The sequence below is a fragment of the Cottoperca gobio genome, chromosome 1, assembly GCF_900634415.1.
Source record: "Cottoperca gobio chromosome 1, fCotGob3.1, whole genome shotgun sequence".
Taxonomy (NCBI): Eukaryota; Metazoa; Chordata; class Actinopteri; order Perciformes; family Bovichtidae; genus Cottoperca; species Cottoperca gobio.
In genome coordinates this window covers 11,364,023-11,380,157 of record NC_041355.1, presented here as the reverse complement: position 1 = coordinate 11,380,157, position 16,135 = coordinate 11,364,023, and the positions used below count along the sequence as shown (strand labels likewise).

At 39.1% G+C, this 16,135-nt stretch overlaps 2 protein-coding genes across 2 annotated transcripts; one reads left to right on the top strand and one right to left on the bottom strand.

Annotated features, from left to right (window-relative positions):
- The first annotated feature begins 3,390 nt into the window (after positions 1-3,390).
- Positions 3,391-5,176, top strand: bglapl (bone gamma-carboxyglutamate (gla) protein, like). The gene is made up of 4 exons (XM_029438179.1): positions 3,391-3,529; positions 3,647-4,099; positions 4,217-4,313; positions 4,590-5,176. Exons 1-4 carry the CDS (start codon positions 3,469-3,471, stop codon positions 4,690-4,692), a joined length of 714 nt encoding a protein of 237 aa, XP_029294039.1. The 5' UTR covers positions 3,391-3,468; the 3' UTR covers positions 4,693-5,176.
- A 3,380-nt stretch (positions 5,177-8,556) lies between these two features.
- On the bottom strand, positions 8,557-15,366 carry slc34a2a (solute carrier family 34 member 2a). Its single transcript, XM_029430281.1, has 12 exons — positions 15,306-15,366; positions 15,073-15,183; positions 13,766-13,894; positions 13,094-13,237; positions 12,843-12,954; positions 12,037-12,229; positions 10,703-10,798; positions 10,492-10,612; positions 9,898-10,065; positions 9,688-9,804; positions 9,269-9,393; positions 8,557-9,123 (listed from the first exon to the last, which is right to left on the bottom strand). Exons 1-12 carry the CDS (start codon positions 15,364-15,366, stop codon positions 8,557-8,559), a joined length of 1,944 nt encoding a protein of 647 aa, XP_029286141.1.
- Between the last annotated feature and the right edge of the window lie 769 nt (positions 15,367-16,135).

The window sequence follows — 16,135 nt, the reverse complement described above, 5'->3', positions numbered from 1 at the left end:
AGATGGGCTGTGTACATCAAGAGTGAAAATGTTTGGGCTTGCGCCAGAAATATTCTCAAAAGCAAGAAGGGAATTTCAAGGCCCAGACTGGGATCAGTGTAATTAGTGGTGTCCTATTGCCAAGCCGATGCTTCCGGCGGAATTGGGAAAGCCTGGCAAATGGAAATATAGCATGTGTCGCCTGCCATCTGAGTTTGTTTACGGCTCCAATAGAGACAATCCACAGATGAGACATGAAATGTGATGGGGGGGCAGTGAGATGACTTTATGCAAGCAAACTGTAAGATAATGCCCATTTATCCAATAGTTAGTCCCATACCGACTGATTTTAAATCATTTTACGAGCTCATACCAATATGGTCACTAACTAGAAAACACATTTATGTAAACATGTTCACATGATGTTCACACAATTTCAACATGATGCCGATAAATATGATGTGTTGTTAATTAACATATTGTTTTATTACAACTGCAATAGCATTTAATTTCATGTTTGTAATGTTTGTATACTATATATTTCATTTATTTAAGGAACAATTTGTGATCAAAGATTTGTTAAAGTTTATCTTCTGATGCTCCTTTTTGTAACTTAGTGGTACAAAGGACAGTAATGCAGCAGAATGGCAGTAGTTGTGCTTTTACAATAAGTACTGTGGTGGTTCTGGAGGTTTGTTGCACAGATTTGATGCGTGTGTATCATGTAAGTGGAGCAAAGCTGACAGGGACAGAAGAAGGAAATTTCCTTCCATTGACATTACATCATACATAACAACAGTTATACGCCGTAAAGACTCTGTGCTGTGCGGCAAACTTTAGAAGATACAACTGCTTATAGTAGTGGTGTGGTGTGTTTATGTGGTGTTATGGTTATTGGTGGTGAGATTTGTTTGTTTAAAAGTACAGACTTGTTAGGCGGCTGTCCCAACGGCTCAGGGCAAAAAATGAAAAGTTGCCGAAACAAATGTTTTTTTCCTGCACTTTGGAACAACTAAAGACTTGTGCCCTAGAAGACGAGCCTCAGGGGAAGTAAAATACATTTTATATAAATACAGAAACTGATAGGGAACCAATGTATCAATGTTTAAACAGTCAGCTGTAATGTGTTCTCTCCTAGTCAAGATAGGGCCTTGTCAGTTTTGTGATGGCTCGACCACTTTTTCATGTCCGATACCGATACAACAACCTTGATACCAATCCTATATCATCTTTTTCCCTCTCTTGAAGGGACAGTTTGTGGCATCTAGCGTTGCGGTTACAGATTGCAAGCAACTGAATACCCCTCTGCTCATCCCTCCCTTTACAAGAAGAAGTAAAGAGCCGCCAAGTGCAAAACGATGGTTACACCTTGGTACCTTTCACTACCTTCGCCTCGCTCAGTCCTTACACTAACACTACTTAAGGAGCAACGTAGTTCAAAAGGCGACTGGCATTAGCAAGCGTGTCAGAGAACTATGGTGGGCTTCAGGTAAAGTAAAATGCTAAGCCCCTCTCTAGAGCCAGAGTGTGGTTTGTTCGTTCTGAGCTACTTTAGAAACATGGCGGTGCAACATGCGGACAGTTGTTGAAAGATAGTTTAGGTTAATGGAGCGTACGTTCTTTTCTCAGATGTCTGATCCACTGATTTTGGCCAGTATTGGAACAGCACTTCCTTAATTCTTTATTACTGATATGAGTTGACCAGCAAAGTCATATACTGTCTTTCATGTGTACCGGTGCATGTCAGATGTCTAGTTTCTTGTTAAAGACAACGATAAGTAAAAGTGAGCATTACGCATTGTCTATATTAATTGATTTCCAAGAAGCAACAACAAAAGAGCAGAATGCACTAGATTCACTGAATTTCCTGTCTATTCAGAGATGCTGTGGCAATTGTTTTTATCCTACTGTGTCTTCCCCACAAGTATGGACACCGGACCAGACGTTGAAATTACACAGCATGCGGTCCAAGATAAATCCCAGACTCCAGGAATAACGCTGAAACATGAAGGACACCAAGGTCACCCTGAAGCAGCAATGAACTTCTCACTACGTGATAGAAAGAGCTGTTTGAGGGCCCTCTGGGATATATATATATATATACATACGTGAAGTGATATGTGTGAATAAACTTTTGGTTATCTTGACAGTATTTAAGTTGCAATATGGTTTATAGGACCAAGCTGCAAACTCCAAATACCATCATGAACCACAGCTGAAGCCACAATCAAACTGTATCGCACAAACAGAAAGCTGCATCCAAACCCGCAGGCACAACGCTATGCATTCAACACATGGGGGCTGTTTATATTTAGCTGTATATCTGCTGAAATACATCAAGCGGGGCTGTGTATTGGGGCACTGGTTGACATTGGTAAGCCATGACCGTGACTGGATCTGGCCAGGAGCTGGACCAAGATGGATCTGTAAATAGTGACTGACTGTGGTTCTGGTGGATCTCTGCAACGCTGTAATCAAGCTCTGTCGCATAATGAGGCTCACTGCTGTTCCGTGTCACTCGATTAGTAGCTTGTGGTCGGCTCAGGCTATAGTTTGGGGTTTGTGGGGATGGCAGATCCCATCTGGGGCAAGGAGTGTAGCAACATAACAGCAATGGCAGAACTGGCAAACTTCATGTTAAAAAGTCAAGCCTGCATCAAGTCTCCCTGATTAAAATCCAATTTACATTTGAAGGGTATTTTATAGAGATCAGTAACACTACTAGTTTGGACTTTCAGGGATTTTCTGTATTATTTATACTCCAGTGATGAGGGGTCAGGATTGAAAGGAAATGTAAAGGTTTGGTAAACACTACAAGTATAAAAATGATTCGGTTTGACCTCATAAAATGATTGACAGGGAAACGATGGTATTTTTGTTGGACAAAATATGAGAAAAAGTACTTCAGTTTACCCAAAAGCAAGGGAGAGAAACTATTTTAACATGTCAATTCAGAATTTTAATGTGCCATTTATCTATGAGTGTTTAGATATACAAGGTACATCTTTCTGAGTTGTTTTTATCTGTCTCTGTGCATGTGCATCATGGATAAAGGGAATCCCCAGAAGTTAATCTGTCTTTCCTCATGTTTTCTCTTTTTGTCTTGGATTGTCTCTATTTTCATGTAAAGGCTACAAACATACAGTACATATAGGTTTATATACAGTACATGCACTGTACGTACAGCTGAATGCCAGGAATGTTTGTGGCTGTGTAAGTCTGGGCACGGGTGAATGAGTTTTTGGACTCTGTGCCAAGGCTGTATGGGTGTTAGGGGAACTTTCATGACAAGTGGAAGCGGAAACGTTGACATTTGACTCCCCGGCCAATCAGAGGGTTATCCCTGGTCTGACAGAAGGAGGTGGACTATAGTATATATTGACCTCGAATTTAGGAAAAGAAACAGATCAAGCCATCGAAGGAAATCTAAGAAGAGCAGGCAACCAAGAAAGCAACTTCTCTACAGCGTGAAACTAACTTCAAGGCATCATGAAGACTTTGACTCTCCTCTCCATCTTTGCTCTTCTGTCTGTGTGCTGGTCCATGGGAGGTAAGGACAAACTCTTCTCATCATGGCTGTGATTCCTGATGTTGACCTCTACGTTATTTGGAACAATGTAAGCATCTAAAATGTGTCTATAAAATAGTTATTTTCTGTGATCCCCAGCAATTGAACCAGAGGTTGTCGTGGACCCCGCTGCTGACACAGCTGTTGAAGCTTCACCTGTAGACGAGGCTGCTGCGGATGCTGACCCTATGGATGCTGACCCTGCGGATGCTGACTCTGCGGATGCTGACCCTGCGGATGCTGACCCTGCGGATGCTGACCCTGCGGATGCTGACCCTGCGGATGCTGACCCTGCGGCTGCCGCCACCGATTTAGCCTCCACTCCGGACTCTTCCTCCTCCTCCGAGTCCATCTCTTCCTCTGACTCTTCGGCATCTGATTCTAACTCTAACTCTAACTCGTCCTCCTCCTCTTCCTCCTCCTCTGAATCTTCTTCTTCTTCTTCTTCCTCTGAGTCCTCTGAGTCTGACTCTTCTGCCTCTGATTCTTCCTCTTCTTCTTCTTCTTCTTCTTCATCCTCTTCATCTTCATCAGAGTCAGCCAGTGCTGAGGGTATGCAATATTTTCATATTCAGAAAGAATCTTTGCATGATTTCAGAATTACTTAAAGTTTGACTGTAAAGCAAGAAAATTCAGGAAAGTTTGAGTTTGTGATGTTTGTCCCCACAGCGTCTCAGGTGGTCATGAAGAGAGACCTGGCCGCTGTTCTCCTGAGGAGAAGACGAGCTGCACCAGGAGGATACCTCACCCCTCTGCAGCTGGAAAGGTACAGTTATTTACTCTATTCAGATAAAAACTGACTCACTAAGAAACCATTTATGTTGCACAGCAATTGTTTGTTTCAGTGTTTGTTGGAATTAATTAGTCAGTTAGTTTCTTAACATAAATTCCTCACTGCAAAGTTTTTACCTAAGGTCAAAAAATAATTTTACGTTTTAGTCTGGTGTAAAAAGCACAGCTCAGAACTAAAATAGGCAGTCTAAATTAAGCCTAAGAGATTTTACAGCCCTTCTAATCTCTTTTTCTCTCCTCTGCAATCCAGCCTGAAAGAAGTGTGTGAGCTGAACAGAGGCTGTGACGAGATGGCTGAAACTGCAGGCATCATCGCCGCATATGTCGCCTACTACGGACCCGTCCCCTTCTAAGATAAAGACTCCTCTTTCATCCACATGAGAACTGTTGTATCTGTTATTTTGTAATAGAACGGTGCAACTCCCCTGAATCCTGAAAAGGAGCAGACAATCAAAAGTTTGACCCATGTTATGATGCTCAATGGAGATTTTTTTTAAGGCACAAATCTTTGCACAAGTGACGAGCTTTAATGGTCCTGTATGAAGAGGACTCTTCCAGGCTTTTAGAGAGGCACATGGAAACTAAAGCCTGTGAAGTAACCCACACAAGATACCATTCTTATTCACGTCTGTGGTATAAGGCAATGAATGGTGCTACAAATGCAGATGTATTGTATATTAATGTATTGCTGTTTTATGTCATGTTTTAGTCCTAGAAGTAGTAGTTCTAGAAAGTAGTTGATGTAGTAATGAGATACTGTAGTTTTAGTAGTAGTGTATTGATAGTGGTAGTTGTAGTGTACAGTGTGTAAAATGCACGTCAGTTATCTGTAATGACTGTAACCACAATATGCCTCTGAGTTTGAAAATAATAAATTATTATGTTTTGTCGAAATTGTTGTTTTGTCCTCAATGACTAAAATGTTTTGATGGTAGCTGATGTAAGAAATGTCATTATAACTCAAAGCCTGCAATAACTGAGAGCTGAAAGATGTTTTAAAGCTCCTTAGAGATGAGGTAAATCAGTATTGGGAGATAAATTCCTCTCTACAAATGACACCTTCCACATACAAGCAGTCATGTAATCCATGTTTGATATAAATATCATATTATAGCCGCATCAATACTGACTAAAATGTTGTAATGGATTGATATTAGATTCTCTTTCATTCATAAATATGCACAAATGGCCTCAGCAGTCTCTACCTCTCGTACTCATATTTGCCACTAGATGACAGTGTTGGTCAGTCAATCAGATCTGAGCAGAAAGTCAGAACTTAATCCTGTATTTATTGAAATACATATTAATCAAATCGCACCACCAACCGAAATGCATTGTAAGAATATATTATATATTTACTCAAATTATAGTTTCAGAAATCTTGCCCATGAATCTGGAAATTAATAATTGGGGGGGAATTAACCGTGGAGCAAATTGCATTCAGTTGACAGGGAACATACAATAATATGGAGGAGAGGAGGATGGAGCTAAAGAGGTTGGGAACAACCAGTTTAATACATAATGATGCATTGTATTTTATAAGCATAAGTATATGTGGTTTTATGTCAAATCTTAATCTGAAAAGTAAATAGTAACTATAGCTAAATGTAGTGGAATAAAAATGACAATATTTCCCTCATTTCACATGTAATGGATTAGAAGTATAAGTATATTGAATTTGATGTACTTATGTACATTTCATTGTTTCACACCATCAACCTTACTGTAGCTGCTAGCACTCGGAAATGTAACACCAACAATAGCTGCAGTTACATAATACAATGGCTGTCAACAGCATTAGTAGCATCATAGCTAAAATACAACCCATAATACTGTCCAATTAGTGTGATGTATTGTAAAGTGAAGTACAAGTTCATCAAAATGTACTTAAGTACAGTACTTGAGTAAATGTACATATTTACTTTGAGATAGTGTCGGAAGTGTCTTGTGGTTGTCCGTGCGCTTTGACACAGTTGTGCGCCCTTGATATTGACATATTGATCATCCATCTCATGTTTGCACATTTACTGACATGTGACATCATGGCGATCAGCACAACAGTTTCCTGGACACTGACAAAGAAAATAAATTAACTCATAATGCAACAGAACGCTCATGCAAACAAAAACCAGCTGATTACCAGCTGATTACCTGACTGGTGAGACGTTAATAATACTGATAATAATGATACTGTTAACGTTTATGATACTTTGAGATAAGGAGCATGTTTACTATGTTTTCTCCCTTTTATCATAATTGTTCACTTCCAACATGTTTTTCTGAGAAAAGCAATAAATAGTGTCTTATCATCCCCATTATCGGGGTCAGATATTACGTTTGGCTAATGAGGGAACATTTAAAGCGATGAGTCTACTGGTTTCTGCCAGGTGAGTAGAAATAAATGTCAACGTTCATACAAGTTACAAGTTCAAGTTTCAAGTTTTATTTGTCATATGCAAGTTAACACAGGGTCAGCAGTGCAATGAAATGTGTGCGAGAGAGACAGCATGTCAGCTCAGCAAAATCAGCTAAATTAAATTATATACATATATATTTATAAAACGGACATGTCAAATCAAGCAATCTGCTTCAGCAATCAATCTGCAATCAGCTACAGCTGTTAAATTACGTCCGTTAAGAATCAAACTTACAAAGCTTTACTCTGGAGGAGTGGATCGATCAGTGCCTATCTCCAGAGAAAACAGCCCCTAAAAGACGACATGCAGAGCTACGTGAAGAGCAGAGCTGTTAGTGTTGTTGCATAGCAACCACCTCGCACTATGTTTTGTGCAGAAGGCAACGGAGGGACTATTTTATTTTGAACATCATTATTTAATAATAGAAATTATTTAAATTGGAGTGTGTATTTTTCTTTCATATTGTCACACTTGGTAACCGTTTTATAAAAGCAATAGCTCACTTCAGACCGTGATATATGGTCATTATATCACAGTTAAGGGGGTTGTACCACGCCCCTTAACTGTGATATAATGAGCATATACCACGGCCTGTCATGAGCTATTGCTTAAATATATATATATATATGAAATATTTTAAAATAAGTACTATATACAATGAAATATATTAATGAAACTCATTCAGCATTAAGAATTAAAAGCATTTAATTAGATGCACATTCATCTCATTTCAAACTACATATTCCTTGAATACAATTATTCGTGTCAATTACAAAATCATTTTTCTACACCTTAAAACGATGTGATAAGGATCTCATTGTGTCTTTTACACACAGTCAAAACAAGATCATTTGTCTCTGTAAATAAACAAAATATAAATCCTGACAGAAATGTGGAAATGTGATGAGCAAGTCTGTGGTTTTGGGCAGATGTGATCCTCACCGACTGTATCTACTGTATATTAGTGCACACATGCCATGGCATCCTCAGGAGTTTTAACATTTTACCAACATATAAAATAATACAACCTTTGCCATGCTCTACTCTTTCAATAACTGTGAACACCAGATATTGACTTGACAAATTTACATAGGCTACAACTAATTTTGTATTTCATTATTTTAGTAATCTCATCAAAAGAACAAATCCAATAACTACATTTTGAACATTTTAAAATCAGAAAAAATAAACTTTTTAATGAGCCACACAAGTTCCTACATCATGATGAACCTGGTTCACTGTAGTTTGTTCTTGGTTGATTCCAGAAACTTCTGCTGTCGGAAATATTCACTAGAAGAGTGTTAGTTCACAGATGAAAATAGTCCCCAACAAAAGCACTTTCCTTCGTTTAAGTACTTTTTGCTATAACCTATAGTGTCCAGCTTATATATATATAATACTTTTACCTTTTTAAAATGAAAACTATATATTTGTGAGACATTTTAACATTTACGTCTTCAGCAGGAGACAACTGGCTTGAGCTGAAAGCGACAGGATGTGGAAAGTTTTGAGAGATGGACCAATGCATTGTGGGATTTGTTGGCAATAACAACAACATTATATCACCAGCCTTTTCCTATAAAGGCAACTTTAGTTAACACCATGCAGCTGAAAGACTATCACTTACCTGCATTATTATTATTTTACACTGAGAGTTGGAATTCCCTGTATAACCATCTTACACTAAATTAATAACATAAATATTAAGAACTTTGAGAGTTTTGCCTAAATGTGTTTGATCGTTGTGACCAATGCAATTATTTGCATCATACACACATAGTCACACATATATATAACATCTCAAAATCGGGTCATTCTCAGAATGTTCAGCTCTAAATTGCTCTCATTCTTCACCTCCTTCTCTGCACTCATTGTAGGGTTGTCATACACCTCTGTGTGTGTTTTCTCGTTATTTTCCACAGATTCTTTCTCTCCGTGTTCTTCGTCTTCAGCAGCATGCTGGCAGCATTTGCAGCAGCAACAGCATTTGGCGGCAATCACACCAAGCGCTTTGTCCCAGGGAGCCAGGGAGTGGGCCCAGAGAGGGAGGAAGTCCCAGGACCGCAGTGCTGCAGGCAGACACCCGGGTTTCCGATTCTGCAGCGTGTTGATCACTATGATGATGATCAACATGATGACCAGTGGAGCACCCACGCCCACCAGTACCTCCCAGCCGGCCAGCGACAGGCTGAAGATAAAGAGCGGTAAAATGAAGAAGAAGCTGATGATGTAGACGCCAGCAAACCAGCGGTATGAGGCGGTGATGTTCCCCAGGCTTTTCGCCAGCCGGATAGGTATACGGGTGAAGGGGATTGGATACCACAGAATGATGCCAGAGATGTTGAACAGGAAGTGCACAAGGGCAATCTGGAAACAACACAAACAAACTTTATTGATATGCTATACAACAACGACTGCAACCCCCGACATGAAGAGAACTGTTGTGAAGTTTGCAGCTGACACTACAATCATCAGCCGGATTTGTGCATGTTTTTTTGTGTGAATTACTGACCTGCAGAGAATTAGCCAGTGTTTCACCAGGACTAGCCATAGCTGCCAGGATGGCTGTGGTGGTTGTTCCAATATTTGACCCCAGAGACAATGGGTATGCTCTTTCTATGCTGATGACCCCAATACCTATTCAAACAAACAGGACACAGATTAAAATACATATGTTCAGACCCTCTCTCCAACTACCATCACTTCCTATTCCTGTGGAAATGTTCCTATACCAGGATATGTGTTACATTGTGTGCTCCCAGATCACTCTCCACTGTATTCAACCTATCTTTGTCAAAGAGACAGTGTTTGCACATGGTTTTACTGCTTAAGGTGTCACAGAGATTAAAGATATTGACAAGAATTTCAAGTACAAAATAGCACATTGATAAAAAAAATAATGAAAAGAGATGAATGAATGATCGACCTCACCAACAAGTGGAGTGATAGCAGAAGTGAAAACCGAGCTGCTCTGCACAATGAAGGTCATTCCAGCCCCGACAAGAATGGCAATGTAACCTGTGACCCAGCCAAATGGAAATGGGAAATCTGCACACACAAACAGACACACAACATTCACGTGTTACTGACCAACGCAAAACACATTCACTTCATTGCACTTGAGTGTGCAGGGCCACTCACCGGTGTTGAGGATCTTCTTGATGACTGCAGCCACCTGTCCCTTCAGCATGGAGTTGAGCAGCTTGACGATCAGCACCAGGCAGGAGCAGAGCACCAGCAGAGAAAGACCCAGCAGGATCAGACCCACTGCCAGGTCAGGCAGATTCACATTCACAAAGAGATGCTTACCTGTGAACACACACACACACACACACACACACACACACACACACACACACACACACACACACACACACACACACACACACACACACACACACACATCAAAGTTCTGCAGAAATGACACGATATGGACACAAGGCAGGCGATGGCTTGTATCCTTCTTCTTTTAAAGCTGCATTTATTGTTTTTTTTGCACACATGGGGGCAGAACAACTGCATAGTACACATCCATATATAGTATCACCTAATAAAGTTGTTATGGTGGATGTGTTGCTAGATGCTCCTCACTTTTGCTAAAAACAGCTGTCTTATGCCACGCCATGTGAAACGAGGCCATGTATATCAAGGTGAGAATAATAAACATTTACTTAATGTATAGATTACAGTTTTAAGCATTGACAAATGAAAAAGGTATAAATACTGCGGTCTTACATTTCTGAATGTTGTACGTTTCAGAAATGTTCTTCAGTGTGAAGGTGTAGTTTCCATCAACCCAGCAGAGAGACGGAGACGTGCAGTTCTCTGGACCAGGAACGGTCACGTTCATTAAGGACTGAAACACAGCAGCAGTTTGACAATAAAGATTTAAATCCTTGTGATGTTTTGGAATATTTGGTACGTAGTTGACTTGTTTTGGACTTACTGTGTTGGTGAAGGTTTGGCACCATTTCTTGATGAGACTCTTATTCCTGGCTTCTGGGTCTCCGGTGGCAATTCCACTAATGACAGACTGATCCAACTGAGTCGCAGGGAAAGAGGTGCAGACATTTAAAACCTTGATAAAGATAATAGTCAGTGTTGGGGAGCAGTGAATTAAATGTATTAAACTAGCAGTTGAACTACATTTTGCAGTAGTTTGCTGGTTCAACTACATTCATTTTTAAATAGTGATTCAAGTAGTTAAATTACCTTTTTGTAATTTTTTGTGTAGTTAACTACTGAAATACAAACACATCTTTTAAGCCATTAAAGGAAAGACTTAATTAAGAATTGTATTTTTTTATTTTTGGAAATAGACTCTTTGAGTGGCCTGTTTTGTTGGCTTTTGTTATAATTTCTTATCACATTGAAAATTTGATCTTTTTTATAAAGTAGTTTGAACTAATTAATATTTTAATTAAAAGTTTTATATCAGATTAAACTGAACATCTTTGGGTTTTTGGACTGACAAAACAAGATATTTGAAGACACCACCTTGGACTTTGACAAACTGGTATGGACATGTTTCACTATTTGAACGATTAATCGATTATTCTGATAGATAATCTGTAGATTAATCGATAATGACAATTATGGTTAGTTGCAGCACTAATCTTCACTATATGTCTTGAATGTGACAGTTATACATCAGTTAACTGCACAGCTATTTGCACATAAAAGACAACTATCTTCCCAGAGGCGTGCATTTCATACACTGATGAATTGATTGACACTCATTGTTGGTGACAGATTCAACAGACTTAACCCTGAAGCTAAATGACTACTTGCATAGCAAAATTGTGTCTTTGGTTCGGTGCATTTTTGATCTGCAAGTGAAAGCTCAGAGGTTTGATCTGGCCATAAGATGAGATGTATCCAGATATTTCCAACTGATGCTCATTGCAACAACATTAACGCTTGTTGAAAGAGTTAAGATGAAGTCTTACAGATATTTGTATCAAGAATCATATCTAATGATGTTGAAGGTGCCCTCTGGGTTTTTCTTATAAACAGAGAAAAGCCGTTTACGTCTTTGATAAGAAAAAGACATTTTAAATCCACGTCTAATTGCTAGTAGTTCTTACTCTCTGCCTTTGAAGGCACATTGCTGTTTTTGAAACAAGGCAGGATGTGAACCATGCTGCCTTCATGCTTTTACATGTGCGTCTTTGTGCGCATGCAGAATACAATCATAATAGTACTAGGGCTCATTTTCTTAAGACTTTAGTAGTTAGTAAGTAGTTTGCACAAGTAACATCATCAGGAAAGAGATTTTACCTCTATAATTGACTCAGTGAGGATATCGGTGATCACATTTAACAGGTCCGGGGCCTCTCCGCTCTGAATTTGGAAGGAGTCGATGACGAGCTTGGTGACCACGTACAAATAGCCAGTGGCGACCTCCAGAGGCAGCAACACCAGCACAGAGAGCCAGTTGAAGAAGTCGTGCACTGTGGCCCCTGCAAAAGCCCTGTGTACATTGTGAAAGGAGGGAGATGAATGTAAAGTAAAATGACCTTTGATCTTTATAATGGGAAGATATATTATTGCTGTACGGGAATAAGTCACCTAGTAAGTAAACAGATAAGTAAAACTATTTTTCAATAGTAATAGCAATCTCCATATTTGGTGAATTTCTTCTGATAAATTTGAGGATAATAAATGATAGGTTAAATATAGAATTAGATAAAGGGAAGGATTTAATTTTGTACATTAGATATTGAAGATGTAAGAGGTTGTATATTTATCATAACCCAATGCCAAGAAGCTTTAAAAAAAAGCTGTTTTCTGGCATTTTTGGATAAGTTGTATTTTTCAAATACTGCAATTACAGTTTTGTTACTTAAATGCTGAACTCACTGAATGTCCTGCTGTGATGCATCTGTTGTTACAGCATTAAAAGATACTCCATCAGGGTCAGACAGTAGATACTGTTTCTTTTCAATGTGGCATTGTGCTAGAGATTATATCTGTACATTATTGTAGTTCACAGCAAAACACGATGTTGTGAACATCGTGTGGCCTTGCTGAGCTACAGAGAAAGGGAGTAAAAAGAAGCAATCTATCTAATACAAAATGATTACCTGCGAAAGGTGCTGCGGTCACCAGCCTGCGTCATGGCCACTAGTGTGTTGGTGACAGAGGTGCCGATGTTGGTGCCCATGATGATAGGAACAGCCAGCTGGACCGTTAGCACTGCCAAAGCAACACCTTCATCATTCATTCATGGGCGAGAATCTGTGTGTGTGTGTGTGTGTGTGTGTGTGTGTGTGTGTGTGTGTGTGTGTGTGTGTGTGTGTGTGTGTGTGTGTGTGTGTTTAGGCCCCGTACTCACGTCCAGAGGAGACCATGCTGACAACTATGGAGGAGGAAGTGGACGAGCTCTGGACCAGCAGAGTGACCAGAACACCAATGACCAGACCAGCCAGAGGGTTGGCTAGAATTGAGTTGTCCTGAAAGATGTCACCTGCTGCTTTACCTGGAGGTGAACATAGGAGCATGAGCATAGTTATTAGAAACTACTTTTCCTATTATGACAAGTCAAAATGTCTGCTGTATATAGGGGTCATCATAACAGCGACAAGTGCGCTATGTACACACCGCCTCAGTCACTGGTGTGTTTTATTTACAAAGCTATTCTCGGTACAATTTCCGACCTACCTATGTTTTCTTTTATATTTGAATTGTGAAATTACAATCTCCATTCGCAGGAAATTTCCGTGTTTGGTTGTTCAGTCAGAACTGAATTGGTAAAGAAAGCGTTTGGATTTTCTACTCCTACTAGACAGAATAATCTACAGCTATGGTGAAAACTTATGAGTCCCGGATGTATGTTTGCAAATCAGATAATTTTACTTAAATCTATGTGCTTTTATATTATTTGCTGAAACTCTGTGTTGCTGCTATTCTTATGTTTCCCTTGTAAAAGTGACATTTGATCTCAATGGGACTAATTTGGTTAAATAAGAAATATAAAAATGGCTTAAGACAAGTGTTCTGTTTTTACCTCCAACAAGCTGGAAAGCTGAGCTGAGGATGTCGAGAGAGCAGATGAAGATGTAGAGGAAGCCCAGCAGCAGAATCAACTTCCCCACCGACAAAAACACTCTCAACACCTTTCCTTTGGTATCCAGAGCTAAGACAGAGACGAGACATGAAAGAGATTAAACAATACATTTAAAAAAGGAGAATTTATTAATGTATCAAACTTTCACAACGGGAGACATTTTCATTTTCTGAGCAGGAAAAACTCCCGAGTTAAAAATGGCTCTATTAAATGTAAGTGTATCGGTGGGCCAACATGCAAAATAGTCGGACCTTTGAACTCGTAAATGAAGTGCAAAAAGGCTTATTGCACAGCCCACAGAGTTGCGAGTCATAGGTAGCAGTACAGTGTGGGCGCACATGCTGAGCTGTCTGTCTGTCTGGGTACAGGTTATATGACGTCAATAATTTCTTATGACCTCTTTGCTTTCTAAATAATCGGTTTAGTGGCACTGATTTGATTGATTTATTGTCGTCTAATAGGGCAGTAATGTCCTGGGCCAATTGGAGTGCATATAAAAAGTATTAACCGGATTTGGAAGTTTTGATGTTTATGTAAATTTAATATGGCTTTTTTTTGACACTGATCAAACGCAAAACTTAAGTTATCTGAATAAATTACAAATATGAAATACATGTTTGTATAAGTATTCACCCCCTTTAATAGGACACACCTAAAAGTGGAGAAGCCAATTGGTTTTAGTAATTAGTTAAATGGAGATCAACTATGTTTAGTTGAAGGGTTTCAATGATTGTAGTATACATGGACATGTACCTGGAAGGTCCATGAAATCAAAGTGACACTCCAAGCTACTCAGCAAAAAAACCTCTCTACTCTCTCCTATCAGTATCTATATGTGTGCACAACCTGCACTTAACTGTCATGTTGTACTTCTGTGTTTTAGCATTTTCTATAGTATCTTCTTCATATTTTTAACGTACCTTGCACTTTCCTTCCTTTTCCGTGAACGCCTACTTGGCAATAAACCTTATTCTGATACTGAAGCCACAATAAACTATCAGAGTTACTCCAGATTTGTTCGTACTGTATATGTGAATGTATTAATATGTGATGTACAGCTCCTGTATGGTTATGTAATAATCTTATGTGGGACACTTTATCACATCTACAGTAAGATATATATGTAATCCCTCAGTACACATGTAAATGTATTACTTACTATCAGGACACAAGCGTTCCTTTAAAAGTACAAGGATAAGACACCATTGTACCATTCCTAGTAATACTGTTACATTATAAGTCTTCACCTGACCATGGGACCTCTGTGTCCTTCAGCTCTGGCATGTCCCAGGGGTCTTCTTCCTCCGGCTCCTCCTCAATCAAAGCCACAGTGGAGTGTGCAAGGCTCGCTTTGACCTCTATAACCAAAAAACAAAAAGTCTGAATAAATGTACCGTCCTTTTTTTGCACAACTATATGCATTTCATTGTCTAAATCCATCAATATCCTTCTGTGGCATTTCATACAATATGAAAAATACCTTTGCTCTTATTTCCATGACTTTCATTGTCGTCTTCCTTGCAATTGTTTTGAGCGGCCATTGGCTAAAAACAGAGAGGGAAAAGAAGAAGAAATTACATAAGGAGTTCCAAAATACTATATATTTATTGTGGAAACTTCTCCTTACATTTTATTTGTCGCTATTTAAAAAGGTCACAGATGATTATTTCTAAGAAATGTATGCAAGTAAAGCATGTTGGGATGAGGTGTCAGAATACTTTATAAAGAGATTGCAGTTCAATCAAATGTGCCAACCTGAACATTTGCCACATGTATCCTAGTGGTTGGCATCAAACTGTATGTCATTACATCTGACAGAAATCAGTTGTTTTTAATCCTTGTTAACTGTTGGACAACTCTATGTAACAACAAACTCACCATTACAGTTTGACTGTCAGGGCATTGGGTTCAGAAATATTAAACACACACACACACACACACACACACACACACACACACACACACACACACACACACACACCCACACACACACACACACACACACACACACACACACACACACACACACACACACACACACACACACACTTTCCCTCACATGCCAGGGAATTGATCTTATTGTCACATGGTCTAGCTGCAGTAAAATTCCATTCACACAACACTATGATCAGTTTGCTATTTGAATGTATTCATTAACTATTGATACATTTCTCTTACATATAAATGTACTAATATTATATTATATCATATAATTATCTTTCTCTTATATGTATAATTTACCAAAGTCCTGTGATCTATAATTACTTATGTCTGTAATAGTATCATAACATCATTTTGTTTTGATAATCG

Coding starts and splice junctions, on each gene's coding strand:
- bglapl (XM_029438179.1), top strand. CDS start 3,469: ATGAAGACTTTGACTCTCCTCTCCATCTTTGCTCTTCTGTCTGTGTGC. Junction 4,100..4,216: donor AGAGTCAGCCAGTGCTGAGG/GTATGCAATATT, acceptor TTGTCCCCACAG/CGTCTCAGGTGGTCATGAAG. Junction 4,314..4,589: donor ACCCCTCTGCAGCTGGAAAG/GTACAGTTATTT, acceptor TCTGCAATCCAG/CCTGAAAGAAGTGTGTGAGC.
- slc34a2a (XM_029430281.1), bottom strand. CDS start 15,366: ATGGCCGCTCAAAACAATTGCAAGGAAGACGACAATGAAAGTCATGGA. Junction 13,238..13,765: donor AGCTTTCCAGCTTGTTGGAG/GTAAAAACAGAA, acceptor GTTCACCTCCAG/GTAAAGCAGCAGGTGACATC. Junction 9,124..9,268: donor CACTGGCTAATTCTCTGCAG/GTCAGTAATTCA, acceptor TGTTGTTTCCAG/ATTGCCCTTGTGCACTTCCT.